We start from the raw sequence: 27,921 nt of genomic DNA on the forward strand, positions 1-27,921 counted from the left end.
GAAAAGTAGCAAAATTAGCAACTTTTGAAAACACATTTATTTGTATTCAAGTATAGTCAAGACAATGACAATGACAAGCACAATTTACATAGTTCTTTTGGGATGGGGGTGGTTTCTTGCTCAAAACAAACTTACTGGAACAAACAAACCCCAACTGAATAAAATAAGTCTGAATTCAAATGTTTGCTCGAAAGTAGCTACTGAATGAATAACACATCCCTTTTTTACCACATTTTCCACAGATTTTTCTGTTGCAGGACTATTCATATGTTTAACATGTTAAAGGGACACAGTGTCCCTTTAATCTTCTGCAACAACAACAAGATCCCATGTCCCCCATTCACAGCTAACACAAATTCTTGGAATGCCCTTTCGAATACATCATTAAACTCCTGTTTAGTTCAATTAATAATATTATTGTAAACATGCATTCAACAACACTCGCAGTACATCTTACAAATGTAACATAATCCATGTGTGAAATAAAACATATGAAATGTTTTTCTTATGAAAGTACTTAACTGTAAAAATCTTGATGCTTTGCCAGAGATTCATATCCATAATTATATCAATGTAATTACATCTGGATTGTCGTTTCACTAGTCTTACAAAACTGTTTTAATGTATTTATCAGCATTTCAATTCCCTGACTTGTTCACAAATAAGTATATTTCTCTGTGCAAGTTAACATAGTGGAAAATAGATGTACACACCAACCACACAATGTGGTTTAGGAGCTTATTAAGGCTAGCACATATCAAAGAAAACTTAATTTGAATGTTTTAGCTACTGTACACACGACAACACAACACATAATATTCAAAGTATGCATTGCTCCCAGAAGCATGACCTGAGAACCTACATGTCTTTTTGGATCATAAAACATCAAGGAGTGAAGTACATTTCTTTGGTCAGCATTGATACAACACAAGGAATCTGTTTCTTTGCATCAAAGCCTGTAGAGTTTGATACAGACTCGAACTCTACTGCCACCTTGTGATTGACCCGTGTCATGATATGAAGGACCTCCAGCTCTTTTCCATACTTGCTGATCATGTCACACAATGACTGCATGAACCACGAGCCTGTCTGAGTGTTCCTCCATGAGTAGTAGCCTGTGGTAGTTTAAGGAGGATATTAGAATCAGTAAAAGCATTGGAATGACAGGGGCTAAGGCGTAGGTGTTTGTGTTTGAGAGGCAAAAGTATATGGCACAGTACACATCAAATATAATGAATGTACATGTGTACAAGCAACGCACTTGGATAGGGAATTTGAATGTGACTGAATTTGTGGTAATAGTTTGATTTATAATATGAGTGAGTAAATGTATGTGTAGGAGTGAGTATTAGAGAGAGAGTGAGTGAGTATTTTCATAAATAAACACGGTAGGCAGACATGTTTAGCTCTAAGATGCACCCAGTACCTGGAGCGGTGGAGTATGCATACAGGAAGTCTGCTTCAACCGGGATCCTTGTTGTCGTGTTCCCATCAGAGGGACCATCAGTGTCAACACCTCCATCAAGGTCTGTACCTCGGCAAGCCTGTTCACAATACAAAACGCAAGCACCATGTTACAAACACAAAGTCAATGGTGATTAATTGACTCGGATCTGTTCATGATTCAAACTGGGGACAAAACAAATGCCCACAATACCTGGATGAAAAATAATTTGGGCTTGCCCACGAGGGAAGGGCAGCGGTCGCCCCTGAAGAGGGACGTCAAGCTTTTTAGTTCCACAGAGGCGTCCGTGCCGAAGAATACTCCGTCGTCACCATGGCTCAGCAGGACACAGACAAACGAGGCGGAACCACTGTGGTCTTCCATGGAAACTGAAAACATAAAAAGCATCATAAACAGGTCCTAGAATGACCTTCACAGACTAGGCATCAAGTAATTGCTAATGTCATTTTTAAGCCTAATGTCTAAATACCAGGAAACGGTAGTTGGAAAAAGAAACATGTTTAACAAAAGCTATTTTGGTCAAGAAATATGTGGGGAGAAGACTTCAAATACATTATTGTATTCCTATTCATACACCTACATTAACATCTTTAACCTTGACTAAATAAAAATGCTTGCAGTCTAAAATGTTTGTTCCTTTGTGGGAGATGTTTACCTACACCATGGAATGTGAAGTGTGTGGTTTCTGTCAGAAGTAATTACTTGTATGCACGCTTACCACTTTTTAAAACTTGCGTGATCTGGTTCACTGACTGGTCATTATAAACTTTCACTTTATATCCAAGCTTCCCAAACACTTTCATAGCATTTCCAGCATCCACATCGGTTCCGTTGCGTTGGTTCATACCTTGACATAGAAATATATTATTGCCTTATGCACTTGCTACATAAAAATGGGAGAAAATTAATAAAGTTTGCTATGTGTCAACTCATAGTAGAGGGATGCCATACCGGTTCTCCGATCAAAGTTCTTATTGTTGATGATGATACACTGTCCAATGCTGGAGAAGTTAAGGCTATATCTGAAGCTATGGGCCTGCAACTTGGCATCCACCTCCATGGGACCTGAAGCACTAGGGACCATTTCTGCCCTAAAAGAAGGTCCAACAAAAGCAAAGTAGTTTAACTTAATTTTAAGCAAAGTAAAAAAGCAAAGATATGCTAAGTTACTGTATGCTTGAGTGTATAGGCTACCAGGTTGCTTATTGTCAAGACAAATAAATACACGTCACATAAGCATCAGTAATGAAGGCTAAACCGGTCTTGTTTAGTCTATACCTTATAAGGCAAGGATGAGGTTTAAAGCGGTCCACGACTCGAATTGCCAAACCGGTTGATTAAGTCTTGATGATTTACGGATATGTTCTTCATAACGGGCTCAGTGAAATACGCATAAAACACTACTACTCTTGTCTCCTGAGTGAGTCTGTACATGAGTGATTTTGGCAACTTTGAATATAAAAAAAAACATGCAATATAGAGCGCATTTAAGAAGCTATTGACAACAAAGAATACTTACTCTTGCCCATCGCCCCGTCTGGCATCTATACAGTCTGCTCCAAAAGCTGGCTTATTTGCTGCCATGGTGCAGTTGATAAGATTTTTCAAAACTGGATAAAATATTTCGCCTTTAAGAATGTCAGATGTATAGTGACATTCATATGATTACAGCTTTTACTTTACCGAATCGTGAAAAACCGTACGGCGCTGTTGCACATGGCTTCCGGGTTCTTTGTTACTACAAACCAATCGCTATAGTGTCAGTGAAGTAAACAAGAACAGAACACGTGATTGCATGGGCTAGCAATGGCGTTTTTGAGTCTACTATCTTCTGTGCGCATAAAAAATTTAACTGTTAAGAGCCGCTGACTTCTCATATTTCGTAGAACATGCGCCAAACAGGTACTCTCGTTAAAATAAGTAAAAACGAGTCACCTAACCTCCATTAATCGACCACTCCTTGACTTCCTTAAAATTTCGAGTCAGATCTGACTGACTCGAGTTACATAAAATGATTCTGTCCTTCAGTTCGGGTATAAGGATACAAGTCGGTATCTGTCAAATCATTTATTATGAGGCTATATTAGCCTACTCACTAACGCTTGATGTGTTCTGCGTGGGAACTATTATTTACTCCAGCTATCTTGGAGAAATAGCCTGCCGAACGCGCCCACTTGTAATGTTTTGGCGGCAACAAAAACAAATCAGTCGCGCGCTGTTTGGCAAGCTGAAATGTAAGATCTTTCGGACTAACGCTTATATATTGTCCTTACTTATATTCATATCAGTCAACGTGTATACTGACTTGTTCAGATGTCATAGCTTTCAGTTGCCGACTTTAATGTCTGCATGGCTTTTGTCATTGGGGTTGTCAATAATAGAAGTTGTGTGATAGGTCTGCATGTCACTGTTCGTGTTGTCGATGAAAATGTAGAACACGTTCATCTTAGCCAGAGACATTTCAAAAGGCGTTACACCGATGATCATTTTTAATTCGGCAATCAGTGCATGTCTGCCAATTCATAATAAGCTACATTACGTTACTGATCAGCAGCATAAAAGCGTCAGTTAGACCAGCGATTCTCTTTAATGTAATGGCTTCGAAGTTCTAGTAGGCCAATTAGACAAAACCGTCTTGTTTTTATTCCTGTCAGGTTAGCAGCAGCACCAGGATGAGCAGGTGGGGAGATAGACTGAAGAAGGTTGAGCTTCTAGCTCAGTCATTCAACCAAGCTCCACTGGCCTTGCCTTACAAACCACGACTGTGGCCGTTGCAACCGTCTTCCATCTGGAAGCTCTTTCCCCGTCAGAGCTTAGCCATCAACTTTGCCAACAGTTGTAAGGAGGTAGTAAGTTTTATACATGCGCTCTTATCATTTTAGACCATTCGAATGAGTACATGATGTACAAATGTAGAAGATGAATCAAAATTGGACCATTGCATTTACATTTAGTCATTTAGCAGACGCTCTTATCCAGAGCAACTAACAGTGAGGGAATCAAACCGGCAACCTTCTGAGATTAATAGCCTGACCCCCCCCCCCCCCCCCCCCCCCCAATTGCATTCCTGTGCAAAAAAAGTGCAGCAGCAAATGACTGTTCCTTAACATCTGTAATCATTTACAAATATTTGCATAGCTGGATTCTGATATCATTTCCTGGTGCTGACACCAAACCTTAAACTTTTTGTTTTGAAGGATGTACATGTATTTGCTCTGGAGAAAGAACAGGCCATGGGTCAGAGAATCTACCTAGTTACCAGTTACATTGAGCTATGGCATTACTACAAGTAAGGGGTCACCTTGCATGTTGGGGATATCAGTTTGCTGATAGCCGTTCTGCAATATCTGTTAACACTTCTATTTTTGTCTTTCCTCAGAACATATAGACAATCTCTGATGCATTGCTATGAAGTGATTCCAGAAGGTGCTGTGTGCAAACTGTACTTTGACTTGGAGTTCCATAAGCCCTCTAATAAAGGCTGTGATGGAAAGGCTATGGTGGCTTCCCTGATCCAGGTTTTATAGAAATCTTTTGACATTTTCTAATCTAAATTCTGACTTAAACTAACAATCAATATTGTCCTGTGGTTACCACTTCAAACTGTCACTGATTTCAATGCAGCAGATAATATAGAGTAATTTATACTTACAGTATATTTATGTTCTCTTTTTACTATTTTGTCTCCTCTGTTTGTGTTAGTATGTATGTGAGAAGCTGGAAGAAGTGTATGGGGTTGTGTGCTCTGAAATTGACGTTTTAAACCTCGACTCTAGTACAGAGGAGAAATTCAGTCGGCATCTCATCTTTCTTTTACCAAACGCAGCCTTTAAGGACAACATACATGCTGGTGTGTGATCTCTAGTCGAAAACAAAGTTACCGCCATTTTGAAATTCTAGACATTTAGGATTATCCAAATAATAAAGGCAGTCATTTTCTAAATGTATGTGAAATATAGGTTTCATTCCCTTAAATTCTGTTTTAAAAGGTCAATTTATAAATGGAATTCTACAACCAGTCTTGAGCACACAAAGGAACGTTAGGGAAACGCAGATTGAAGCAGAGAATGTTGCAGAAGACAGCGGGAATAATGGCAGCACACACCACCATGCTTTAGAAGAGACAACAGACAAAGAGGACAGCAGGCCACAGGCCAAGAGGCGGAGACAGGAAGAGCGAGACCTCAGCTTCCTGCTGGTTAAGAACAAAGACGGGCAGGACTCTATTTTTGTGGACCTTGGTAGGGGACATCTCAAGACTAACCTACTTTTATCAAGTAACATCACACACGTCTTTGTGTAGACTGAAAATAATACTAATAATACTGATAAATAGGGTATTATTATTCCCATAATATATATTTGTATATATGTTTATTACGTGTTGATTTCTTGTCATCTAGGTGTATACACCAAAAACAGAAACTTTCGCCTCTACAAGTCATCCAAAATGGGGAAGAACGCTGCGTTCACTGTGGCAGAGGACAACAAATATGTCGCCCACCCTGAGAAGAACGTGTCCGCTGAGGAGAGCCTGTTTCAGTCCTCGCTGATCAGCAATGTGAGGTACAGCCTCTAATCTTTCCAGAATTAAACTAGTGACCGGGCTAAAGTTTCTTGACTGGATGTATCAGGTTTTCATAAATGTATTCAGAATGGCTTTTTTTTCTTTTTTTTCTCCAGTTTCATTGGTCAAAAGATCCTTACTTCAAATACTCCAGGCAAGAGAAACATGGAACCGTGTGGTCAGCAAAGAACATTGAGCACCTCTGGTAGGACAACAAAAACATTTAAAAAGTAAAGTGAAACAAGTTTCATGTAGAGTAGATCCTAAAAATCTTAAAATTATACTTTATTAAAAGTTGGGATATCTGTGTGTTTGATATCCCTTAGACTGTTTGGGTGGTTACCAGTTCTCTCCCTTCCAAGAGGTTGATAACTTTGTTCTAACTATAGTGAAGAAGGATGGCATACAAGGAGGTGAGTGGCCAAAACAAAGTAACATACAGAAATACCTATCTCTTAAGTATAGAGTTTACATATTTCTTATGCGTTCCCAAAAGCCATCAGACGATGGAACTACTTTGTATCAGAGCACCTGCTCGTCTTTGACATCTTGAACTACCGATGGTGTCACAATTTGGACAGGTTTCACAAGAGCAACAACATCATGTGAGTACTCCGAATAATTAAGTATTTCATACAGTATATATACTTTATTTTCAGGGCTCTTCTAAAGCGATGGGATACTTTCCGTAAATGGTCCAATTAATAGCTTTGACATTGCTGTCTCTTTACACCTTACAGGATAATTGTTGACCTGAAGGAGGAAATCTGGTACCAAAAATGTCACGATCCTGCTTGCAAAAACTTTCGATCCTCAAGTAAGCATTGTTAATAAAACAGTATGTAAGGGATAATAGTATTATAGTTTCAAACACGTGTAAAGCCTTGGGTTGTTCAACACCACAAAGGGTGTTGAAATCATTCACATTTACATCCAGAATCGGAGGGGGATTATTCGATTCATACTGCATCACGACTACATGTCAATCAAATAAAACTAAGTGCTAGTGCACTGCCGATGCGTGTTGTTTTGTACAGTATTTGTATGCTGTTTAAGTGATAAACTTCATTCCATGAGAACAATTTATTTCATTTAACAATAGCAGTGATATTCCATAACACTGAACCCCTGTAAACTAAACTCTGGCTTCTATTTATGGATAGTGAACAAGCCATTAACGAAACAGTAGTCACTCATGTTAGTCGATTAAACCCTGCAAGCAGACAATCAATATTGAAAATTCAACAAGGCCATGGTATAAATGATACAACCGTATAAATCAATCGTTTCTATCACCTATACTATATACAGGTTTCACAAACAGCATCAAGTACTGAAATGTGTAATTTTCTAGTTGTAGAATAATATATGGTAGCCAGCAGATCACATTTTACAAACCAAACTGTTTTTAGGTTATCCACTGCCTCAGGAGATCTGTGTCAGTTACCTCATGACAATGGTAAGTATTTGACATCACATTACCATGAATGTATACAGAAGGACTTACTGGTTCAACACAGATCACACATTAAGGTGATTCTGTGCATGGTGTTTCAACACCTGTTTGCATATTATAACCTTTTCATCTGTTAACACAGGACGAGGAGGACCAGGCGTACTTGATGGACGATGTGGGGAACATTGAACCCAGTCAGACTGGAACATCAGAGGCACCAGTTCCCCAGGCAAGAGAGCCTGACGCCTGGGCCAACTGTCCTGATGACTTTACCTTTGTGGAGGCTATGGAAGACTTTGAGAGGAGCAAAGAGTCGACAGAGGAAGTTTCTGACGAGCTACTGTTACAGAGCATGGCAGAGTTTGACTCCAAGACTAGTGTCTGATGAGGGGCACACGCAGTACGGTTCGTTTGGATTAGAGCTGTGACCCGGTTTTGTTTTCGATTTTTACTCTTACTTTTAATTGGATTTGAAATGGAACAATTACTTTAAAGTGAGGCTAAAGTGCAAATTCAGCTTTAATTGTAGGGCATTTATGAATTACAATTCTTTTCATATCCACTAACATTTTAGGGGATTAAAAGTTATGGAACTAATCTCAAACAACACAGGGACATTATGAAATACATGACAATTACTTTCATAGAGTGACCATGTATAAAAAGGGCTTCAGTTCCTAAAAATCCAGTGTTATTGGATGTAGAAACGCCCCCAAAACATTAACTGACAGTCTGCACATTTCAAATCATGTGCCATAAAGGAGCCAAACCAACAAATGACACTGTCCATATGCTATATTGACCAGCTTTAACAGGTTTTGTTAATGCACTTTATTAAAGCAGTTCAAAAAAATGAGTTGTGCATTGTATGAATATATGTATTACCATGACATTATATAATGATTAAAGCAAAAACAAAGAAAATGGGAATGTGCAACAATAAGGAACCAGAGACAGCTTGGAGAAACAAGTGTTTATATGCTATAGAGTTGTATAAAGATAGATATTTTCTCCTGTACAAAAAACTTTTGCCCAGTCAATAATCACTTGCCCCTACTAGGGGTATGGATAGGAGTGTGGGCATCCATCTTTAATTATTAGAGTGGCTAGGCCAAACCGACAATTTGCAAATCGATGTGAATCAAGACAGTGGTTGTTTAACTTGAGACAGATTAAATAAACAACATTGAAGTTCCTGGTTGGCCATATGTGATAACATATTTAGAAACAAAATGTGCTACAAACAGAATCCCAACTACCCAGCGAGCAGGGGGACCTATACATGAATCACGTAACCTGATTTCTTAAAGCACATTTTGCAATTTACATAAAGAAATGTTGAAACGTGGTTTTTCAAAGCCAATCCAAGTAGCTTTGTAGTTGTCAAGGCAAATCTATTTTTCTTTGGCCACCATTACATGCCAGAATGCACCAAATTGAAAAGGCACACTTTGAAGAGGATCATCTGCATGCGCCTATCAGACAAGTTCGGGGCTTATGAGATCCTAGCCAACTTGCCATTGGATAACCATATGAAACTGCAGTAGAAATGACACGTAGCATACATGCTGTGTGCGATTTGGCAGTTTGAGGCCACTGAAATTGTCAAGGACACTTAAGGGAGTACAAACACTTGTTTGAACCATATAAACACCATTACCAATCAGGCTAACATTTGTTTAATATGATCACATCCTGTTGGCAATGTGTTTACATGGTTTGACAAATGTCGGAGTGGCTCTTTAATACAACATACAGAATAAACAAAAGCTCTACAATAATAAACCTTGATCCACCCGTCTTTCATATAACTTCACTTTCTTGAACTACAGATAAACTATTTACAGTTACATTTATAAAGTATATTAAATAGCAACTTAAATAGCAAAAACAGTACATTGAAAGGCTGTTTGTGATAGTTGACAATCTGTACCACAAGAGGACTAACACCAAACCAAAAAAAAAGTATATTTTTTTGCTTTCATTGGAGTGATTAGTAAAGTCTCACAGAAAGGCGGTGACCTGATCAAAGAATATTTGTACGGGTGAGCAAGAGAACAAGATGACAAATGGGCCACTGCGCTAGAAATGAATAGATTAGAGAGACGCAGAGAGATGAAGCATGAACCCCTTAAAGTCTCTCCCTTTCTGTGTGCGCTGTTTGGCTTTGTCTATGACCTCCCAAATTGTGACCTTCCATGACTAGGGGTCTGTGTACAGAGATGCCTCACATTTTAATCTTGGCGTAGAGCGTGTCAATCTGCTCCTTGAAGTGTTTGCGGATGTCGGCCCTCTTGGCCTTAAGGGTGGGGGTTAGGAGACCATTTTGGACGGAGAACATTTCTGTGTGCAACACAATATCCCTCACCTGCAAAGAAAGGAGAACAAAAAGCAAGTGGAGGGAATGTTAGTAAAAACATCCGATGGGACTAGAACACTTCTAAGCAAGTAAAGGGAATTTTTAAGGTAAAGTCACCTGTTCAAAAGACTTCAACCCTGCTTCTTTACCAAGCCTGACAATATCTTCGAGAATAGCATTCTTTATGTCCTGGAAAGGAAAATAGGACATTTTATTTCAGAAAATTTAAAAGGTTTTGATATGAAAAAGAAAACATGAACACAAAGTTAACAGTGACTTATTGTGAACCCAAGCAAACCTTGCTCTTGCAGAGTTCATCAAAAGATCCTTCAATGCCTTTCCTCTTTGCCCACCCTGGTAAGAAGTCAGGATCTGGCACAACTATGGCCACTAAGCATGCCTGGAAACACAAAATAATGTAATATAACAGCGTATTCATTAAGCAGATGCTTTTATGCAATGCAACGTACAGTACAGGGGGGATTTGAACCTTCAACCTCTTGAATCTGCAGTCAAATGTTTAACCACCGAGGTAAACCCTTCATTGTCCACAAAAAAGCCAATTGTTACATTTAGCCATCAAAAATACACATTATACATTTTAGAATGCAGTTTGTCCTTTACCTGAAGGCTATCACCGTGGACATATATTTGAGCCACTGGGTCACTGCGTGTGTAGATGTTTTCAATTTTCTCTGGAGCAATGTACTCCCCTTGGGCCAGTTTAAAGATGTGCTTCTTTCTGTCGACTATCTTCAATGTACCATTCTGCAAAGGTACAACAGTGTTAATTCTTGCAACATTTTCTGCTAGGGGGTGCTAAGGTTCTTCTATTGGTCTTAAAATATATAATTCCAAAGTGGGTTATAGAAAGTAAAGACAAGATATTTTCATGAATGGAGTCCCATCAGCTCGTCCCCAGGGTCTTACCGGTAGCCACTTGCCAATGTCGCCTGTGTGGAGCCAGCCATCCTCATCTATGGCCTCCACGGTCTTCTCTGGGTCTCTCAGGTAGCCCAGGAAAACATTTGGTCCCTTTACACACACCTGTGGAGGGGGAGGGGGGGGGGGTGGAACACACAAGACAATCAATTAACTCCAATTCCATTTCTTTCTAATTACATATTTTGATATGTTATACTTGATCGTCATTTTATGTCATTTTTAAAGCCGGTATGTCCTGTGTTTTGGCATCACACCTCTCCCTCTCCATTGACTGCCAAGTAGTTCATTTCGGTCACATCCACCAGCTTGATACTATTACAGGGCAGTGGGGGCCCAACGTGACCTGAACACATAAGAGAGGTATTTGTGCAATGCTATAATTGGTTTAACATTTTCTTTTTAAAAGGGTTTGGAGACTGTAATAACTATCATCCAGGAGGTGGAAAGCATTGTTACTGGGCTTTGCAAAAATAATCTACTGTGCATTGAGTAAGCTGTGGGGCTTACCTGCCGTCCAGTCCCCGGGCATCGACATAGAACACCCGGCTGTGCACTCAGTCTGGCCGTAGCCTTCGTAAAACTGCAAGACAGAAAGCACCATTTTGTATGAAAATAGAATACCTGCAACAACAACAACAACAACAAGCTTTTTAAATGCAAAGCTGCAGCAAACAAACTGGTTCAGTACTAGTTCCTTACAGTTCATGAGGGAGTGTTTGATTGGCTTGAAAATTAAAACCACACAAATTTTTGCGGAGAACATTCTAGAAAACGCTCCTGGGTTCCCCGGCTTACCAGAAGATTGAGCGCACCACATGGGTTGAGGCCTTACCGCAGCTGCCCGGGTTTGAATCTCCCCTGGGCCCTTTGCTGCATGCCATCCTGTCTTTCTCCCCTGACTTTCCTGTCTGTCTAAACTGTCACTCTTAAAAGAAAATAATAAAAAGGGCATTCACACCTGTCCACAAAAAAAAGATTCTTCTCGTTACCTGGCAACCCAGAGCAGCCCTGAGGAACGTGAGGACGGTAGGAGAGACGGGAGCTGCTCCTGTGATCATGAGACGGACACGCCCTCCCAGACTGGCCTGGAGAACCAAGACAAATGCACCAATTTAAGGAGCTGTACCCAAATCAACTGATCACACATTACACAGAAAATGCAAGCCTCAAGGTTGTTGATTATAATGAACTGAGAGCTACAGATGACTACTGCATTATAGATTGAGTTGATCGTCATTGTAATGCAAACACATACGTGCACTATCAGTTGGCTCGCCCTATGAGGGGATTTCCCAGTTACTGTAACGTCACCTGGACTTTTTTGAAGATGAGTTTGTCCCACAGGCTATCTGTTCGAACCACACCGTTCCTCATGTCTGCCTCCTTCCTCCGGGTGGCAAAGTCTAAGAGCCACCTCTTAAGCGATGTGTTAGCCTGCCCAAAGACCTGTGGAGCATGTCGGAGAGAGAGCTCACCTCAATACACAACTAAATGTCACTTGTTTCAAACACTTGGACACAGCTTTACTAATACATTTTACAGATTCAATGCAAAGCAAAACAAATCTAAGAATGTAAGTGTAACCTTGTCAAACATGCGGTTCAGCAGACGTGGGACCACTGGGAAGACAGTGGGCTGCAGTGTCTTCAGGTCATCCATCAAGAGACGAATATCACCCTGAAAGTACCCAATCCTACCCCCATGGATGAGGACCACACCCTGGAGAGAAGAGGATGGTTATACCAACTGACATATCAAAGCTTCCCGTTTACTTATCCAGTATGTGTTTACTACATGTTAAAAGTTACATAATCTGCCCCAAAGGAGGCAATGTTATTTGATAATTTGGTTAATACAGTTTAATAAAACGGCAAATGACACATTTAGATGTTTTTTTGTTAGTTTGACATGATTATGGTTTTATTCTGTTAGCGTTGTTAGGATGTATGTGTCACGTACCTCCACTACCCTCTCAAACATGTGTGCAAGAGGGAGATATGACATGTGAATGTCGTGGAGATTCAGCATGCAGTGTATCTGTCAAGAGACAAAGACACCCACTGGTCAAATAGCAGCATACCTCCACAACCCTCTCAAACATATGGGCCAAAGGCAGGAAAGAAATAAGGACATCGTTGGTGCTGGGTTCAAGTATGCCCTGGAGATCATGAAGGCATGATGAAGGCATGATGAAAGCATAAGGAGGAGAAACGAAGGAGGGAGAAGACACAGGAAAGGAAGTGTCAGGAAAAATATTTAATGACTGGGGGAAGTGGGTGGTGGTGGTGGGGGGGGGGGGGTGGAAAAATGTGTCAGCCGGAGGTTTGGTATAGAAAGAAGGAACAAAAGGTCCAAAAGCTGTAGACATGTTGTGGAATGAATGTAAAGCAGAAGTTGTCCCCCCCCGTCCCCCCCCCCCCCCCGTATTGAGGAAACAGATTTACCTCTGTTATCCTAATAAAAGCAGCACAGTTGGAGATGACGTTGCGATGGGTCAGCATGGCTCCCTTTGGGTTTCCTGTGAAGAAAAGAACAATTAAAATACTTAAATGTATCATACCACGTACACAATGTCCTTCCCAGTGGCTCACTGGCACACGCAAGGCAAACCTGTAGTTCCGCTGGTATAGCAGATCAGTCCCAGGTCTTCTGGTTTAGGAGGCTGTAACAGAAAACACACCACACAATGTGTACAGTAGATCTTATACTTTGTATATAACCAATAAAGAATTTAGGAGAGAGTGCAAGTCGTACTCACTATTGGTTTCTGGTGATTCTCCTTGCCAATGACCTGAGGAGACAAACAAGAAATCACACCATAATTGTCATCACGTTTTTATAAATTAATCTGTGAAACATTAAAGGAAGGATATTACCACAGACCATTCTATACTGCAAGGCTAACTGTAACCCAACTCTCACCTCAAACTCTGCCAGGCTCAAGATGCTGATGCCTGACTTCTGTCCTTGGATCACCAGGTCTGGGTCGAAGGCTTCCATGAGGATGACAGTCTTCACTGTGTGCTCCTTCCCACTCACACACTCCAGGATCAGCTTCGCCTTGTCCGGCATGTCACAGATCACCGTGGAGATGGTGGCTGCGAAAGTGACACAGACACCAATTGATCATATATATAAATATATGTGTATATATACACACACACACACACGAGAGAGAATGTCTGGTTGACAGGGGTTATGACCTTGCAAATTAATTTAGCATTTGCCCAAGTACCTCTATCAATGATGTATTCAATGGCTTCTGTGCCCAGTGTGTCATACAGAGGAACAGCCACCAGCGAGTATGTGTAGCACGCCAGCTCTGAAATGGTCCACTGTAGGTAACACACAAAACATATAGACAGACTTAACACAAGGAATGCAATGATAAACAAGGTCTGCATGATTCCTGTCTAGACAAACATGAGGGGGATGTCTACCTCATCTGTTTATATAGACAGATTAAGATATAGACCCCCCCCCCCCCTTACCTAAATAAAAAGGTGAGAAATGTAGTAAGAAAGGGAGCATAAGACTCAATATGGAATAAAGTGTGGAAGGATAACGTAAAAGAGAAAGGAGTAATGGCAAGTGTTTCTTGTGAGTTAATCTCAAACCTCTGGTCTGTTCTGAGCAAAAATCCCAATGTACTTGTCTCCATCTTGAGAGTGACCTTTGTGGAGGAGAGCAGAGCCAATATGCTCCGCTCTGTCAGCCACCTGTACAAAGATGGATGACACTTGATTGTTTCATATTGAATTTGGCCAGTTGGGTATATTGATTGATATCGATTTAATTAAAAGGAAACAAAAACAGACATTCTTATAAAGAACAATTGATTTGGCAAAAGCAGAGGTGAGAGTCTTTTGGTCTTAAAAAATAAATAAAAATAATCACAGATCTTACCACACGATATGACAGCCACTCATATGGCTGGTTAGGTTTTCTTGATCCTAGACAGGGTCCATCATCTGGAAACCAAAAAACAAGAGCACATGGACATGAAGTGATATGTCAACTGTCAAATATTTTACAATTGTAGCTTCTAGGACATAATAAATACAGATTTACGAGTTTGCTGATAACACCAAATTAAAATAAAGTAGTACTCACTTGACACCCTCATCCCTCGAAGGAAGACTTCATACATAGTCTGCGCGTCACTGTAGTAATGGGTCATGTGCTTGTCATCGTCATTCAGCACAGACCTCCTTGCAAACTCTCCACCCTACAACAAAACGTCTGTAATTCATCACAATCTGTAAATGTTTTAAAGACATTATTGGTACAAAAACACAATACAATGTCAGTGTGACAGGTCTGGGGGTTGTTGTGCCTAACTGGAAAAAAACGGGCTCACCTGGACCTCTACCGACTGCATGTGCAGGTCACAGGGCGGTTTGAGGGCTTTGGGTCGAGAGGCGTACAAGTAGGTGCTGAAGGCAGCCAAGGCTCCCATGCCCAGGAGTGTGTTGGTGGGCAGGCTCCGCACATACTGCCGGAACTCTTCTAGATCTGGCATCCGGAAATGTCTCAGGAACTCCTGAGCCTGCATGGTGTATCTGTGCTGTCTGCAGAACAGGAAGGAAGTGTCATGATTACACAGTATTTGCAGACAACCCACCTTTTTCCTCATTCTTTAACAAGAATGCATGTCCCCCCCCTACACTTCCCTATCATTTCATTTATTATATTTGCCTTAGTAATTTCTGGTACCTTCTTTGGATCAGCTAGACCTCTCTAACCTACAGGCAATTCTGTAACACAGTACGGAATAGAAACAAGAGTAGGAATTCACCCAATGAATAGATTGAGGGAAATTATACTCCAACTAAACCGGTACTGAACACAGTTCTCAACGGATATCGAGACTGTAAACCCGTTTTGCCACTTCCCCCTCCCCCTCCTCCAAAAATTGTGATCCTAGTAAGACATGCAAATAAGGCCACTTTGAAAAGTCTGTCTGACAATACGAAAGGAGAACCAGAATATAGATTTGGAAATATACTGCAGTAAATATTTGCAGGATGAACAACAATAACAACATCTTAAATTACTGGCACATTTTGTACCACTTGTTATGTTCTGATAGTAGGAAATATAATGTAGTCTACTCATGATTTAGGACTTAAATCCCTTTAAAAAAAACATCCCTGAAGCTTGTCATGTGAATGAAAACATCAATGACTTCACAATTGACTTCTTACCTACTTACTACTTTCTGTTATTACAAAGGCAAACCAGCAGTTCAGAATAACTCAGTGGAAAATTGACTGTTGATGCCAAGAGTACCAAATCTGACATGCACTAGATTAGAGTACCTACCAGTACCTAAATTACATTCAAAGATCACACACACAACCTTGTTAGGCCTAAACAGTGTAGCTTCAAACGTATGAAATTGCCAGATCATCCTAGACCAAGTTTCCTGCTATTCCTGTCCCATTTAGTAACAAACATAGCAAACGCTACAAGAACCCAGGAAACAGCAATACTGGGACATCAAACTCACCACTTCATAGCATGGCAACACTAAACAAATCAGTTTTTAAAACAATTCAGTGAACTTGAATGCAGATGTAGCCTCCTACAGACATCATCCCTCTCCCATCCCCAACTCTTTATAATAATGATATAATAGTTACATAAAACCAACTGTATCTCTAAAGATCGTCTACACAAAGGGAAGTAATTTAACTACCTTCAAACTGCCGATATAGCCACAGTCGCCTCCACAGAGGCTTCAAATGACCTCCAATAGACCTCTTTGTGGGTCTCAATACTATGAATAGCAGAGTACCGCCCCTTATAAGACAGAAACAAGAACACGTGAGGTGCTCTCTCTCCACCCAGTCACTCGTCTGGGACTCTGCTAGAGGGAGTGCATGCACCCCACACCCATATTTCTTCAGTATTTCAGCATACTGTCTGTCATAAGTGATAAAAAAATTGCATACTTGGGTTTACTTCATCACCTGGTGTCCTAATGGATGGAGAATCAGCCTTGATAAAAAATCAATGAATACAGCAACCTTAGTTCAAACACCACATGAGCGGTCCATTCCACTGTTGGCATTAATAAATCCATCATGATCATTATGAAGCAGATATTGCTGTATGTTCATTCATGTGAAACAGGGTACAGTAAGATAGCATGGTCCACAAGCAAACACCTAAAAAAGGAAATGGTTCAATATTTACAATACTTGGCACAGAATGTCCCCCTCTCCTTATCGTCCATACCTTTGTTTCCATTCCATCCAGTGCGAGTGCGCGCAACTCAAATTTGTACCACTTTATTAAATGTGTCACCTTTCACCTATATAACAATTCCAGTGTTTCCCACAGATTAGAAATCTAATTGTGGCGGGGAGTGGTGGGGGTTGTCAGACGGGGGGGGGGGGGGGGTCGTAATTATTCCTTCGTTAATAATTCGTTACACAGTTAATTTGTTAATAATTTTTACATTAAATATTAATCCAAAATGATTCACACCTTCACAAATGAACAACAACTAACATATAATTTCTGCATTATGCATGTAGCAACGCTAGTGCTAAACAACTATTTAACTGGTCGGCTCCATGACGCCGAGTAAGTAGCTAGCTCTTGAGACTTCTCACCAAAAGAACGAAGGGGAAACTTCGAGTACTAAATGTAAATGTGAGTAAGGTACCTAGCGAAAAGTAGCCGCAACTTTCCTCGACTTTTAGCCACGGCACTAATGCTGAAGGCTCGCTGATATAGCTGTCGGTCTTACTAGAACGGCATATGTACTGTATGCATTGTTGCTAACGTGTGCTGATGTTGTGACTGTGTGCATATGTGGGAAAGACGCATCAGTAACAGAGAGACGGAGGGAGAGCAGGGGAAAGGAAATGCAGCTGAACGAATACGCTGCATGTTTTAACCTAAATAGAAAGTAAAAAAAAAAAAAAACGAAACGCAATGTGTGGCGGCCGGTGTTGATTCTGTGGCGCACCGCCACAAATTAGTCTATGTGTGGGAAACACTGAATTCAACATTACTAGACTTCATTACACCTACAGAAGCATTGACTCAAAATGACTCAACAGGCAAATCATGTACACAAGTGTTTGCTGCACATTTTGTTGTAAATTACATTTTCATATTACAACCTAAAAAGCCCCCCAAAATCAACCTACTCTGTTATATAGGTCTAGGCTATGAATGATGTTCACAACACTTTCTTAGCTTCCTGTTTACCTGTGATTGGGGTTGACACTAAACATGTATTTTATTTTGAAAAAAGGTACACTATGCTTACTGACAGAATCTAGGCCTAAAACAAGCCTAGCTCTCAAAAGCCAAAATGTAAACATTGAATCTGGTTTCAACTTACAAAACTGAGAGCCACTCCCATGACTCATATTTACAGTAATCAGTTACAGACCAAGGGTATGTCTTCTTTTGTTTAATCACTAGACAATCGTGTCATGACATGTCTTTCTGGAAGTCCTGAGCATTAAGCTGCATCAAGCCGTCTGTTGCATGCTGCAACAGACTGACTTGTCATGATGACACATTTCAGTCATCTTTGATTCTCTCAACTGATTCTGTTAGACATCAACACTGTCATGTGCAAACTGAATGAGCATTACGCAAATCGGCCAAATAGGGAAGCAAAATGCTTTCCTTTTAGACAAACCTACTGAATAGTTTAAAGCATGGTTGGGGTTAGAAAAAAGGAAATCTGAAGCCAAAATAAAAAGGTTTTAAAATGTCAACAAAAGCCATAATCTGACTCATGTTCCCATCTGTAATGCAATCACGCATTTAGCTGTGCATTTCAGATGTAATCAGGACATTCAAATGTATCAAAGGCCACCACCAAAATAGTCTTTACTTCTAAGATAAGCACTGTAAAATGACTTGAACAAAGTTTGACTTTGGAAACTGCATCAATAACGTGCCGTTTTGGTTTGTCATATTTGTTAAATTGAACTTCATTTTAAATCCAACCCCTTTTTAAAAGGCAGCTTTACAGTCATCGCTACACTACATTTACATTGGGTGTGTGTGAACATATGTAAGAGTGTCAGCTGGCTTCAAGCAGGGACATGCCACAGAATGTCACATGGTTGCCCTGAGTGGTTTCCAGGCGAAAGGTAACCCTCACCACCACTCCAACCCCAACTCTCCATACTTGGCCTGGATAGATGACAAGCCAATGGCAGAGCCAGCCTAATGGTCACCCCACTCAGTAGCTAAACAGAAGACATTGGGGGGAAAAAAAGGAGGAGAAGGGGGGCAGTTGGTTTGTTTCACACAAACACACACATTGCAGAACAGAGAATACAAGGAGAAGGAGAGGGGGGGGGGGTCAACACAGACCCAGTCAAATTGGCAGCATATTAGATCAGTAAATTGAAGCAAAGTTAAAGAGATTGTCAGCTCAAGGGTTGTAAATTAGGATTATGTGTCGTGAAAGTGTACGGACCTGTCACTTTATTAGTTTAATTTGTGATAATCGTCGTGGATTAGCATGTTTAACCTGCAAGTCCACTCTGATACTAGCCTAATAAATGTTGATTTCTTTCTTTCCTTTCATTTGTCTTCTTGATGCAAGGAAACTCCCTCCCTCAGATGAACTAAAGTATATGGTGTGTTACTTAAATCCACAATATTATTGATAAACTGCATCCATGTCGCCATTAAATGCATTGTCACTGGAGAACATTAGATCCTGTACCAACTCATATTCACTGTCTGCCTTGTACAGCATACATAATTCACTAGTTGGTGAATAGATCCATTGAGGGAAAGGCTCTTTAAATAGAAGGCTTTGTCAAATAACATTTACGTTAGAATATTTTATAAATATCAATTACCCTACATATACCAAATGCTTTAGCAAGGTGGGCAAAATGTGTTTGAACCTCACAAACAATGGACCACAGGTGACCAGCAAATTGTCAGGAAGTGGGTGAAGGGTAAGGGAGTTCAGTGGCCATCAATGGGTCAAGTCAGCCATGCTCCCAGTAATGAATGGCTGGCTGCACCAGTGTCCTCCTTTACCCTGCTCCCTACCCACCCCCATCTCCATCATCACACAACTCTTTCCACATACACAATTCACACACCCTGCCTTCGGACACAAAGCCTGACCTTGAAGAGGAACGCAATGACTGTGGCCATATGCAGTGACCCTGAAATAAAATACTGCAAGTCACATGACAACTGCAAAAGGGGGATGGGCTGCAAATTGGAGTAAAGGTCGCATGCACTGCAGGCACCCCTACTTTCATCTCCCACCACATCATTAGCATAGCATAACCTCCACACAAAACACCAGTCTAATGGGCTTCTTTTCTGATTAGACTCCACGCAGGTGATCCACAATTACAGCAGACATGTCAATACTGTCAACAGTCTTCTTTCACAAACACGAAAAACTGCTATTCTTTTCCTGTCAGCTAACTTAGACAATGTCACTGTTTTGACCAACAACTAGCAATAGGGCAGTTATGTATAATTCTCAGCCTCTAGATACATGTCACATTGTGCTTTTGTTCTGATAACTGGATCTTACAACAACACAATTCTCTCTCACATAATACTGTGTGTATTATACTAAGTGACTAGCCAGCCAGTCAGCCAGCCCCCTTACTATACAAGAACACTTTTGGAGCTTTCCAAACTATTTAGGGTTGTGACGTGCTCAGACATGTTGAATACATTCTTCGTATGACCTCTGACTAGAGAGGCCAACGTTAAGGAATTTCCACAACTGACTGTCGTTTCCAACAAAGATCAGTTAGGCTAATAAATTCATTGTTGACCACATACTTTTTCATCCCAATAAAAGCTTCAATATATCATTTATCAAACAGGTGTACCTTGCATATGACATGAGTAGTCATGAATTTATAATTTTAAACAAATTGTAACCACCACCACAGTTGTTTAACAGTTTCACCTTCTACAACCTCACCAGGAAGCAGAGGTGGTGATTAGACCTACCTGTTTGAGTGGATGGACCAATACCATAGTTGAATGGTAAATATTGTGTAAATAAAGTGGCTTGCTAGCTGACACCTGAAACCGAAGCTTCCTATTAACTCTAGTGAAGCAAGCTGTGGATAGGTGCGACTACAGTATGAGACTATATGGTGCAGGGAGAAAGGGAGGGGACAAAGAGGAGGATGGGATAGATCAAGTGCACAAAGTCAATGATTAAGTAAAATATGGAAAATCTAATTGTTACATTGTTTCAGATGAATCACAACCAAAAGACTGGTTTAGCTGTCTTCCAGAAATGTCACGTCACAATTTCCAGATTCTGAAGACTCCAATTAAAGCGCTAGGCCTAAGTGTAACACGTTTGCACAGTAATACACAGAAGGTAAAACGTTTTCATTAGGTAATAAAACACCTGTACAGGTGCAAATAATACTTGAGCAAGCTATGCAAGAACAAGTCACAAAATAATTATATTGTGCGCTTTCCTTCCGTTAAAACACATTTTGCATATTTGGAAGTTTGCAAATGTTAGAAATGCCACAGGGCTCTATTTCCTTTTTAAACAGTTTAAGATCTGAAAACATTCATTTCCACAGGATGAACATTTAAACTTGGTTAGCCAACAAACTCAAGTAACCAAGAATATGAATATCTCTCTGATAGAATTCCAGACGATTTCTGTGGAGAACCTTCCAGAAGAACAACAATCTCACAGTATTCTACAAAGCAGGTCTTTTTCTTAGAGCAGCGAGACAAACAGCAAGCATAAAGGCACAGCCCACAATGCGTTTGCCAACAGGAACCTATAAAGACTCAAAACAATGAATCAACATGATTCACTGGATTGTTGATACCAAAGCGGAACCATTGCAAACTAAGGCCAAGTGTCACGTCTGGAGGAAATCAGACATTGATCATCGCCAGGCAAATACCATCCCAATGGTGAAGCATGGTGGTTGCAGCATGAAACTGTGAGCTTCATAAGGAAAGGGTCTCATTTATTATGGCAACGTTTTTCAAACTATCTGTAAACCCATTTCTGGTAAGTCATTATGGGGTGTTGTGAGTAGATTGAAGAACATTTTCGTAGTAGACCTATGACAAAACAAAATGTGGAAAAAGTGAAGATACTTTCGTGTTATAGGTCTATATGGTGTTGAATTCATAAATGATCTACATCCAATCTGCATATATTGAAAAAAGAGATTTGTATAAAACCTAATTAAACACATTTTAAAGATTTAACTCCTGTACCGGCATGCCAAAACACAACCTCCACAATGGCAACACTGTCTATTTAAATTGGTTACAATATTGTCTAATTAACTAACAATAGGGCCCTTTCAGCACTTTTAGAAAGCACGCATCACGCTAATAAACGGATTCTTAACAAAGTTGGTGTCACACCCTCTTTTCACTGTTGCATAATATGACCTTTTGTATTGCTATCATCTCCAGACAGTATTGGTAAGTTTAAATACTTGGCGGTCTAAGGAAGAAAATGGTGTTCCCCAACCATATCTGACTACGTGTTGATTCACCAAATACAAAGGTTTAGGCTACTGAAGAACAGGAACTTGCGTGTGTACGTCTATAATAACAAACATACCACGACAACAAGGACATAAGACACATGCACACGCCTATGTAGCCTCTGATGTAGGTTAGCCTATATTACAAAATATTTCATTTTGTACAATCCTGCCAATCACTTCTTGTAAGTTAAACGCTCTGGAAAGCGCTCGTTTCTAGACGCCAAAAATGCGTTTAGCCAACGCACACACTAAAATTCGAACAGCCATTTACAAAACACGCACTCAAATGTAAAAATGACATTAAAAACACCCATTTTTAGCCAACTAACCTGACGCAGGCAGCTCCAACAAGTAAACGTCTGAATCTTGAAGATTCCAACAACACTCGTCATTTAGTGACCAATAAGCCAATCGGGACTGCCCTACAATATTTGTGCACATACGCTACACTTTGAGAGACGTTTTGTCATTGGCCAAAGCTATCATCACTTTATGTATAACTTTGAGAACGAACGTTTTGGGTCCTGGGGTCCCCTTATTTTTCGTGGATGGGCGGTGCACGCACCAGAGTTTATGTATTATGTGTTACTTATTAATGTATTTAATAATCAGAACGTCTGGCCGTTACAGTGATAAATCGGCAGAAACATCAAAAATATTCATATGTACAACCAATAAATGTTCAAAATTCTACATACTCAGTAGCCTAGCTTTTAAAACCCAACTCCTGAGATCAAACCAATAGCGCACTCTAGAGGTCTGCAATTTCTACCATCCAGTTTCGTACCCTTATCCGAATTAAAAGTCTGAAATACAATATTTGCCCACATTTTGGTAGAATGTTTGTCATGGTAGCATAGCCTATGACACACAGCCTGTTGAGAGTAGGCCTAGGTTAAAAGTAATTTAGTTTTTTTTGGCTGACAAACAAAGCAGACTAGCCTTTAAAGGTTTGCCTACTTTTAGCCAGTTTGTCCATGGATAAACAAAATGTTGCTCATAGGGCCTTCTATATTTTAGAATGGTCAGAAACTAAAATGATCAGGTTTGTTGCCTGATATGATTGATTAGCTTGAAACAGTTATGACACCATTCTTGCTATAGACAATTAACTCTTGCCATGGACAACCCAAAAGAGACAAATAGCCTAATCAATGGCAAAACAAAAAATACAAAAATAGTCATCGACTGTCTTTAATCTTGGCTTAAATCAAGTCATTTCCACGATATCTCCGTATACAATAAGCACCGTGTGAACTACGGCTCAAACAGAGGGTGGCGCCCCAAGCTAAAGGCTGTGTCTGGGACCGGTAGAGGTCATCGTGGTTCAGAACACAATGCGTCTCATGGTTGAAACGTAATTTATACTGAAAAGTTTGTATATGAAAGGGGCATTTCAGCTATTTAAAATAGCATATTTACGCCGTTAGGAGATACACTGTACTTTTACATTGTAGCTGATATGCAGGCTATGCAATGACAAGTCTTATAAATCTGCAGCTTGCTAATGGAAAGTTATTTACTTATATTATAAACATATAATTTTTGTAGCTCAACCACTAAATTCTGGAATTCTAAAGAAAAAGAAAAATTTCTAAACCATTCAAGTAGCCTACCCCATAATCCATTTTACACTTTTTTCAAAAACATTTGATGGTTTCTAAACCATCTTTTTTTTATTACTATGTATTATTATTTTGCAAATGTAAAGGTGGTAGGCTACAACAAACATAAAGCCTTGTTGAAGATTGCAGGATGATTTTATAATCATTGCTAATTGCTTAAACTGTAATTTAACCTCTACAATCAGGTACAAATATGGGCAAAATAGGATTATCCTTATGTTTAATGATAGCAATACTCATACCGTGGTAACCTGTGGCTTGTAAGTAGTTGAAACGCCAAGATCCCAAATAATAAATTTTTGAGCGAACATAATACGTAAACACACCATGATTTAAAACATATTTACCTAACTATTATACATTTTAAACACAATAGTACAGGGAATAGCTGACTTGTTTGAGAGACTAGGCCAATATCCCAAGAACCCAGGACGCACGGCTATAACGTCATTTTATTTTACATTTTGTCACCATTAAGTCACAAACATTGCATCAAACGTAATAATATATTTGTTGTCCGTATTTCAAGAGAAAACATAGCTCATAAAACTTTCTAACATCCACAATAAATGTAATGGGATTTAATGCCACATAGCCTTCTCGCTTACGCGTTTCTCTGTGATGTAAAGTCTCTAACGCTTTAGATGTCCATAGAAGCGTTTTATTTTTTTATTCTACTTCTTTTATTCAATTTTCCTCCCTCCAACGTTGCACACAAGATCAATTAAATCAAAACCTTGCGAAACATTCAAGATTAAAACGTTCCCCCCAAAAGCAGACGAACAAACTATTTTGGCGCATGAAGACCGGTTTGAATCTGTGAGACGAAGCATACACAATAAACCTGTTGTTAACCTTGCTGTGAAAATATGTTTGAAGAAAACAGACAATTGTTGTATGAAATGTATTCAAGTATAAAATAATGCCCTTTGTTGAGGAAAACCTAAGCAATGTGAGGGTACAAAAGTCCCCTGTGGCATTTACTAGACCCCTTTGTGAAGTATGCGCTTTGGCGTCTCCACTTGGCGCGTTACCCAGGCCTCTTTAAACGCGATTGTTTCTTTCTTTCTAATGACATTTACCGGATCAAAACATGCTGTTAATTCGATCAGAAAGCTTCACCCTTCACAACAATGCCAGAATAATTTCTCCTAAAGTTTGTTAAGTTGACCGAAATTAGGCAAATGAATAGAGGTCTCCAGGCTATCCATCTTGCAGGTGACGGGGAATAATGCGTGCTCACGCCAGCTGGATTCTTCTTTATTTCTCTTCTCTATTCTTCCACAGCATTATTAAAATTTAGGCCAATGAAAACTATTCTCTCGACTGAATAGACATTTTCTTATAGGATAATAGGATACAAATTGAGCCTCTCCAAAGAGTCGCCAGTTGTGGTTAACCCTCGTGTGCCAAAGATGGCTGGAGACGCTGGCCGTGACGCAGGCGACGCTCGTGTGCCAGGGCTAATCACACACCTGCCGAGGACTCAAAAAAATAAAGAATGTAAACTAAAAGCTTGCCATCTCTCATAAAAGATGAACGTGTCACCAAGTCGTGTGAGAAACGCTGAGAACAAACGGGGGGGACTCAGTCTCCAAAGATCTCCCCCGAACTCGGCGGAACAGCCTATTAAAGGCTTACTTAATTACTCTAATGACACTGGACAGGCCTTAAAACTCAGACGAGGCTTGGATGAAAGTTAAGATCGCTTGCTGGGATTTGTAAACAGGCGATCGTGTGAGAAACGCGAATTGGAAGAAAGAGAGTTCTTTTTTCGGCGGCTTTGTTTTCACTGCGCGCACTGCGCCCTGTTGGATAGGGCGAACCCAACGCTCAGTTCACATTTCCCGCCTGGGTTGTTACTATGCAAATAATATTCTAAAAGTAATCACGTGTCTTTTGAACAGCCACGTGGATTAACAAAGCAGGTTTGCCCCCCTGTGAGCCCATGGCTTCAGGTTTTTACTATTTCTTTTACTGATCCTTAATGCACACATTTAACGAAAGCTTGCCTATTATCCTGTGGAATAATTTACACCATGAATGGCCAGCACGCAGGGATGATTGCTCTATAAAGGGGAATGCTCCCACTCAGTGTTCAGTCTTTCTAGTCAGTCAGTAGAACTCCACGACTCTCCGCGTTTTCATTGAAACATTTTTGTATCAAAACTTTTTCACCCAATGGCATCCAAAATGAAGGACAGAAAGGTATGCGCTCTTTCCGCGCGCTCTTGCTATACGATAGTGTGTACATAGAATGAATTTACATGGCTGACTGAATGAATTTACAAAGAATATAGCTACCTATTTTGAGTGTTAGTTTGATATTTTGTTATCTGTAAATGTTGGCTTCTCTGCCATGGATGATTTTCGAGTTTAGAAACACGAAAAGGATCTCGACAACCGCGTTAAGTTATCGACCTTTTTTATGTCCAAAACTCATAGGCTTCTTTAAATAACTATGATGCAATCGTCACTTAATTGACAAATATATGTGATCTTGTATCTTAACCTAGTCCGCTTATGCATGGGAAACAAGACTCCGTGCCAATAAAGTAATACCGCTAGACCAGTTGGCACGGGTGCACCAAAGCGCAACGCACCACTATCCACTATCTAACCCACAGCTATGTAACTCACCACGGATGCACCAAGGCGCACTACAATACGCTGTAGTACTGACTTTATATCTTTGTGCTGTCTTGTTCCTCTCATACGCAAATCTTTGCAAGAGGGGAATTTGTTTAATCAGACGTTAGGTAGGCTATAAGCTACTGTAGCCCACTTGAAATGTATTTTAATAACCCGTTGTGCGTTCTCAACTTCACAGAGAACTCCAATTTCCCACAAAGTGATTGAAAAAAGGCGACGGGACCGCATCAACCGCTGCCTCAACGAACTTGGAAAAACTGTCCCAATGGCTCTTGCTAAACAGGTAGGCTTCTTCTTTTACATACTAGTTTAAATGAGATGTTCTGGCGTTGTAGTAGGATGTTTTAAGCGTCTTGACGTTGTTTATTGGTTAGATTGTTTGTGGTTATGACCACAGAGCAAAGTCTTTACAAGTGTTTCCTTTTGGATTGATAGAACTCGGGGAAACTTGAAAAGGCAGAAATTCTGGAGATGACTGTGCAGTATCTACGAGCGCTCCACTCCGCAGACTTTCCCCGTGGCAGAGAAAAAGGTAGGCCTACGTTATTTTGTTCACATAACAGCACCTACATCTCAGCACCACACAGTCTCGTAAATGATGGTAAGCATGCTGTGCCATTCCAACATAATAAACCATCCAAATACTGTATTTAACTTTATTATACCCAACGGTAACTGTGTTGTTTCATATGGTTGTTAATCTTCATTAGTGTTACTGTACTAACAATACCTATCTTTACTTGATTCAGGTGAACTGCTCGCAGAGTTCGCAAACTACTTCCACTACGGCTATCATGAATGTATGAAGAACCTAGTTCACTACCTCACCACAGAGGAGAGGGTAGAAACCAAAGACATCAAGTACGCACGGATTATAGCTTTCCTCCAGTCTAAATCCCGGGCAGTCACTGAGCCCATCTTCGGATCCGTGGGAACTCTGCCGGACCCCGCAGATTTTCTGGGCCAGTTGCACTCATCCCCGGAACACCAGAGCCTCAGCCCCTGTGAATCCATGTTCCAGCAAAGCCCACCGGGACATTTCCCCTGGCACACCTCGGGGCGCAGTCCCACTATCACGTATCCAACAGTGCCATTATCCTCTCCAACGCAACAGCACGGTGGCTACTTGTCGCCCGTGCAGGGACTTGATCATCACTATTTCAACTTTATTGGCCACTCACATGCGAATGCGTTCAGTTTGCACACTGCGCAACATGCTTTGTAAATATTATCAGCGTTTATACATTGTCGTTATTTATGTAGACTACCTTATGTAATGAAACACAACTGAATGTGAATATTTGAATGAAATAAATATTTCTTTGCAACAGAT

The 27,921-nt window shown here is 40.3% G+C and overlaps 4 protein-coding genes across 13 annotated transcripts; 2 read left to right on the forward strand and 2 right to left on the reverse strand.

Annotated features, from left to right (window-relative positions):
* Positions 1 to 19: 19 nt before the first annotated feature.
* On the reverse strand, positions 20 to 3,205 carry casp3a (caspase 3, apoptosis-related cysteine peptidase a). 2 transcript variants are annotated; one of them, XM_047044392.1, is made up of 6 exons: positions 2,985 to 3,205; positions 2,417 to 2,556; positions 2,184 to 2,312; positions 1,658 to 1,833; positions 1,427 to 1,544; positions 20 to 1,115 (listed from the first exon to the last, which is right to left on the reverse strand). In XM_047044392.1, the coding sequence occupies exons 1-6, from the start codon at positions 3,047 to 3,049 to the stop codon at positions 886 to 888; spliced, it is 858 nt and encodes a 285-aa protein (XP_046900348.1). In that variant the 5' UTR covers positions 3,050 to 3,205; the 3' UTR covers positions 20 to 885. The 2 variants fall into 2 exon arrangements, with proteins under 2 accessions (XP_046900348.1, XP_046900349.1); XM_047044393.1 differs by having other exon boundaries at positions 2,417 to 2,551; positions 2,985 to 3,071.
* primpol (primase and polymerase (DNA-directed)) lies at positions 2,569 to 9,393 on the forward strand. Of its 4 annotated transcripts, none has more exons than XM_047044391.1 (13): positions 2,569 to 2,885; positions 4,120 to 4,311; positions 4,663 to 4,754; positions 4,845 to 4,983; positions 5,168 to 5,315; positions 5,455 to 5,742; positions 5,869 to 6,031; positions 6,149 to 6,237; positions 6,359 to 6,445; positions 6,529 to 6,637; positions 6,773 to 6,849; positions 7,445 to 7,491; positions 7,631 to 9,393. In XM_047044391.1, the coding sequence occupies exons 2-13, from the start codon at positions 4,138 to 4,140 to the stop codon at positions 7,871 to 7,873; spliced, it is 1,656 nt and encodes a 551-aa protein (XP_046900347.1). In that variant the 5' UTR covers positions 2,569 to 2,885; positions 4,120 to 4,137; the 3' UTR covers positions 7,874 to 9,393. The 4 variants fall into 4 exon arrangements, with proteins under 4 accessions (XP_046900347.1, XP_046900346.1, XP_046900345.1 ...); XM_047044390.1 differs by lacking the exon at positions 2,569 to 2,885 and adding an exon at positions 3,283 to 3,367; XM_047044389.1 differs by lacking the exon at positions 2,569 to 2,885 and adding an exon at positions 3,346 to 3,699.
* acsl1a (acyl-CoA synthetase long chain family member 1a) lies at positions 8,447 to 22,756 on the reverse strand. Of its 5 annotated transcripts, none has more exons than XM_047044384.1 (21): positions 22,641 to 22,756; positions 15,153 to 15,363; positions 14,906 to 15,020; positions 14,699 to 14,763; positions 14,410 to 14,511; positions 14,028 to 14,127; positions 13,715 to 13,890; positions 13,551 to 13,583; positions 13,403 to 13,454; positions 13,237 to 13,310; positions 12,873 to 12,950; positions 12,377 to 12,511; positions 12,104 to 12,238; positions 11,782 to 11,877; positions 11,300 to 11,372; positions 11,047 to 11,135; positions 10,778 to 10,894; positions 10,472 to 10,615; positions 10,146 to 10,247; positions 9,965 to 10,036; positions 8,447 to 9,856 (listed from the first exon to the last, which is right to left on the reverse strand). In XM_047044384.1, the coding sequence occupies exons 2-21, from the start codon at positions 15,345 to 15,347 to the stop codon at positions 9,716 to 9,718; spliced, it is 2,094 nt and encodes a 697-aa protein (XP_046900340.1). In that variant the 5' UTR covers positions 15,348 to 15,363; positions 22,641 to 22,756; the 3' UTR covers positions 8,447 to 9,715. The 5 variants fall into 5 exon arrangements, with proteins under 5 accessions (XP_046900340.1, XP_046900339.1, XP_046900342.1 ...); XM_047044383.1 differs by lacking the exon at positions 12,873 to 12,950 and adding an exon at positions 12,752 to 12,829 and having other exon boundaries at positions 22,641 to 22,755; XM_047044386.1 differs by lacking the exons at positions 12,873 to 12,950; positions 22,641 to 22,756 and adding exons at positions 12,752 to 12,829; positions 20,777 to 20,858.
* Positions 20,967 to 27,921, forward strand: helt (helt bHLH transcription factor). Of its 2 annotated transcripts, none has more exons than XM_047044394.1 (4): positions 20,967 to 21,818; positions 26,767 to 26,871; positions 27,024 to 27,120; positions 27,338 to 27,921. In XM_047044394.1, exons 1-4 carry the CDS (start codon positions 21,780 to 21,782, stop codon positions 27,811 to 27,813), a joined length of 717 nt encoding a protein of 238 aa, XP_046900350.1. In that variant the 5' UTR covers positions 20,967 to 21,779; the 3' UTR covers positions 27,814 to 27,921. The 2 variants fall into 2 exon arrangements, with proteins under 2 accessions (XP_046900350.1, XP_046900351.1); XM_047044395.1 differs by lacking the exon at positions 20,967 to 21,818 and adding an exon at positions 25,926 to 26,144.

The sequence above is a fragment of the Hypomesus transpacificus genome, chromosome 22 (genome assembly GCF_021917145.1).
Source record: "Hypomesus transpacificus isolate Combined female chromosome 22, fHypTra1, whole genome shotgun sequence".
NCBI lineage: Eukaryota > Metazoa > Chordata > Actinopteri > Osmeriformes > Osmeridae > Hypomesus > Hypomesus transpacificus.

Excerpts from the sequence above, each read along its gene's own strand:
- helt (XM_047044394.1), top strand. The coding sequence starts at position 21,780 with ATGGCAACGTTTTTCAAACTATCTGTAAACCCATTTCTG. Across the intron at positions 26,872-27,023 it reads CAATGGCTCTTGCTAAACAG|AACTCGGGGAAACTTGAAAA; the intron begins GTAGGCTTCTTC and ends TTGGATTGATAG. Across the intron at positions 27,121-27,337 it reads TCCCCGTGGCAGAGAAAAAG|GTGAACTGCTCGCAGAGTTC; the intron begins GTAGGCCTACGT and ends TACTTGATTCAG.
- primpol (XM_047044391.1), top strand. The coding sequence starts at position 4,138 with ATGAGCAGGTGGGGAGATAGACTGAAGAAGGTTGAGCTTCTAGCTCAG. Across the intron at positions 6,446-6,528 it reads GAAGGATGGCATACAAGGAG|CCATCAGACGATGGAACTAC; the intron begins GTGAGTGGCCAA and ends CGTTCCCAAAAG. Across the intron at positions 7,492-7,630 it reads TCAGTTACCTCATGACAATG|GACGAGGAGGACCAGGCGTA; the intron begins GTAAGTATTTGA and ends CTGTTAACACAG.
- acsl1a (XM_047044384.1), bottom strand. The coding sequence starts at position 15,347 with ATGCAGGCTCAGGAGTTCCTGAGACATTTCCGGATGCCAGATCTAGAA. Across the intron at positions 13,891-14,027 it reads TGAATACATCATTGATAGAG|CCACCATCTCCACGGTGATC; the intron begins GTACTTGGGCAA and ends TCACTTTCGCAG. Across the intron at positions 12,512-12,872 it reads TGTTTGAGAGGGTTGTGGAG|GGTGTGGTCCTCATCCATGG; the intron begins GTATGCTGCTAT and ends TCTTCTCTCCAG.
- casp3a (XM_047044392.1), bottom strand. The coding sequence starts at position 3,049 with ATGGCAGCAAATAAGCCAGCTTTTGGAGCAGACTGTATAGATGCCAGA. Across the intron at positions 2,313-2,416 it reads GAACTTTGATCGGAGAACCG|GTATGAACCAACGCAACGGA; the intron begins GTATGGCATCCC and ends TTCTATGTCAAG. Across the intron at positions 1,116-1,426 it reads TGCATACTCCACCGCTCCAG|GCTACTACTCATGGAGGAAC; the intron begins GTACTGGGTGCA and ends AAACTACCACAG.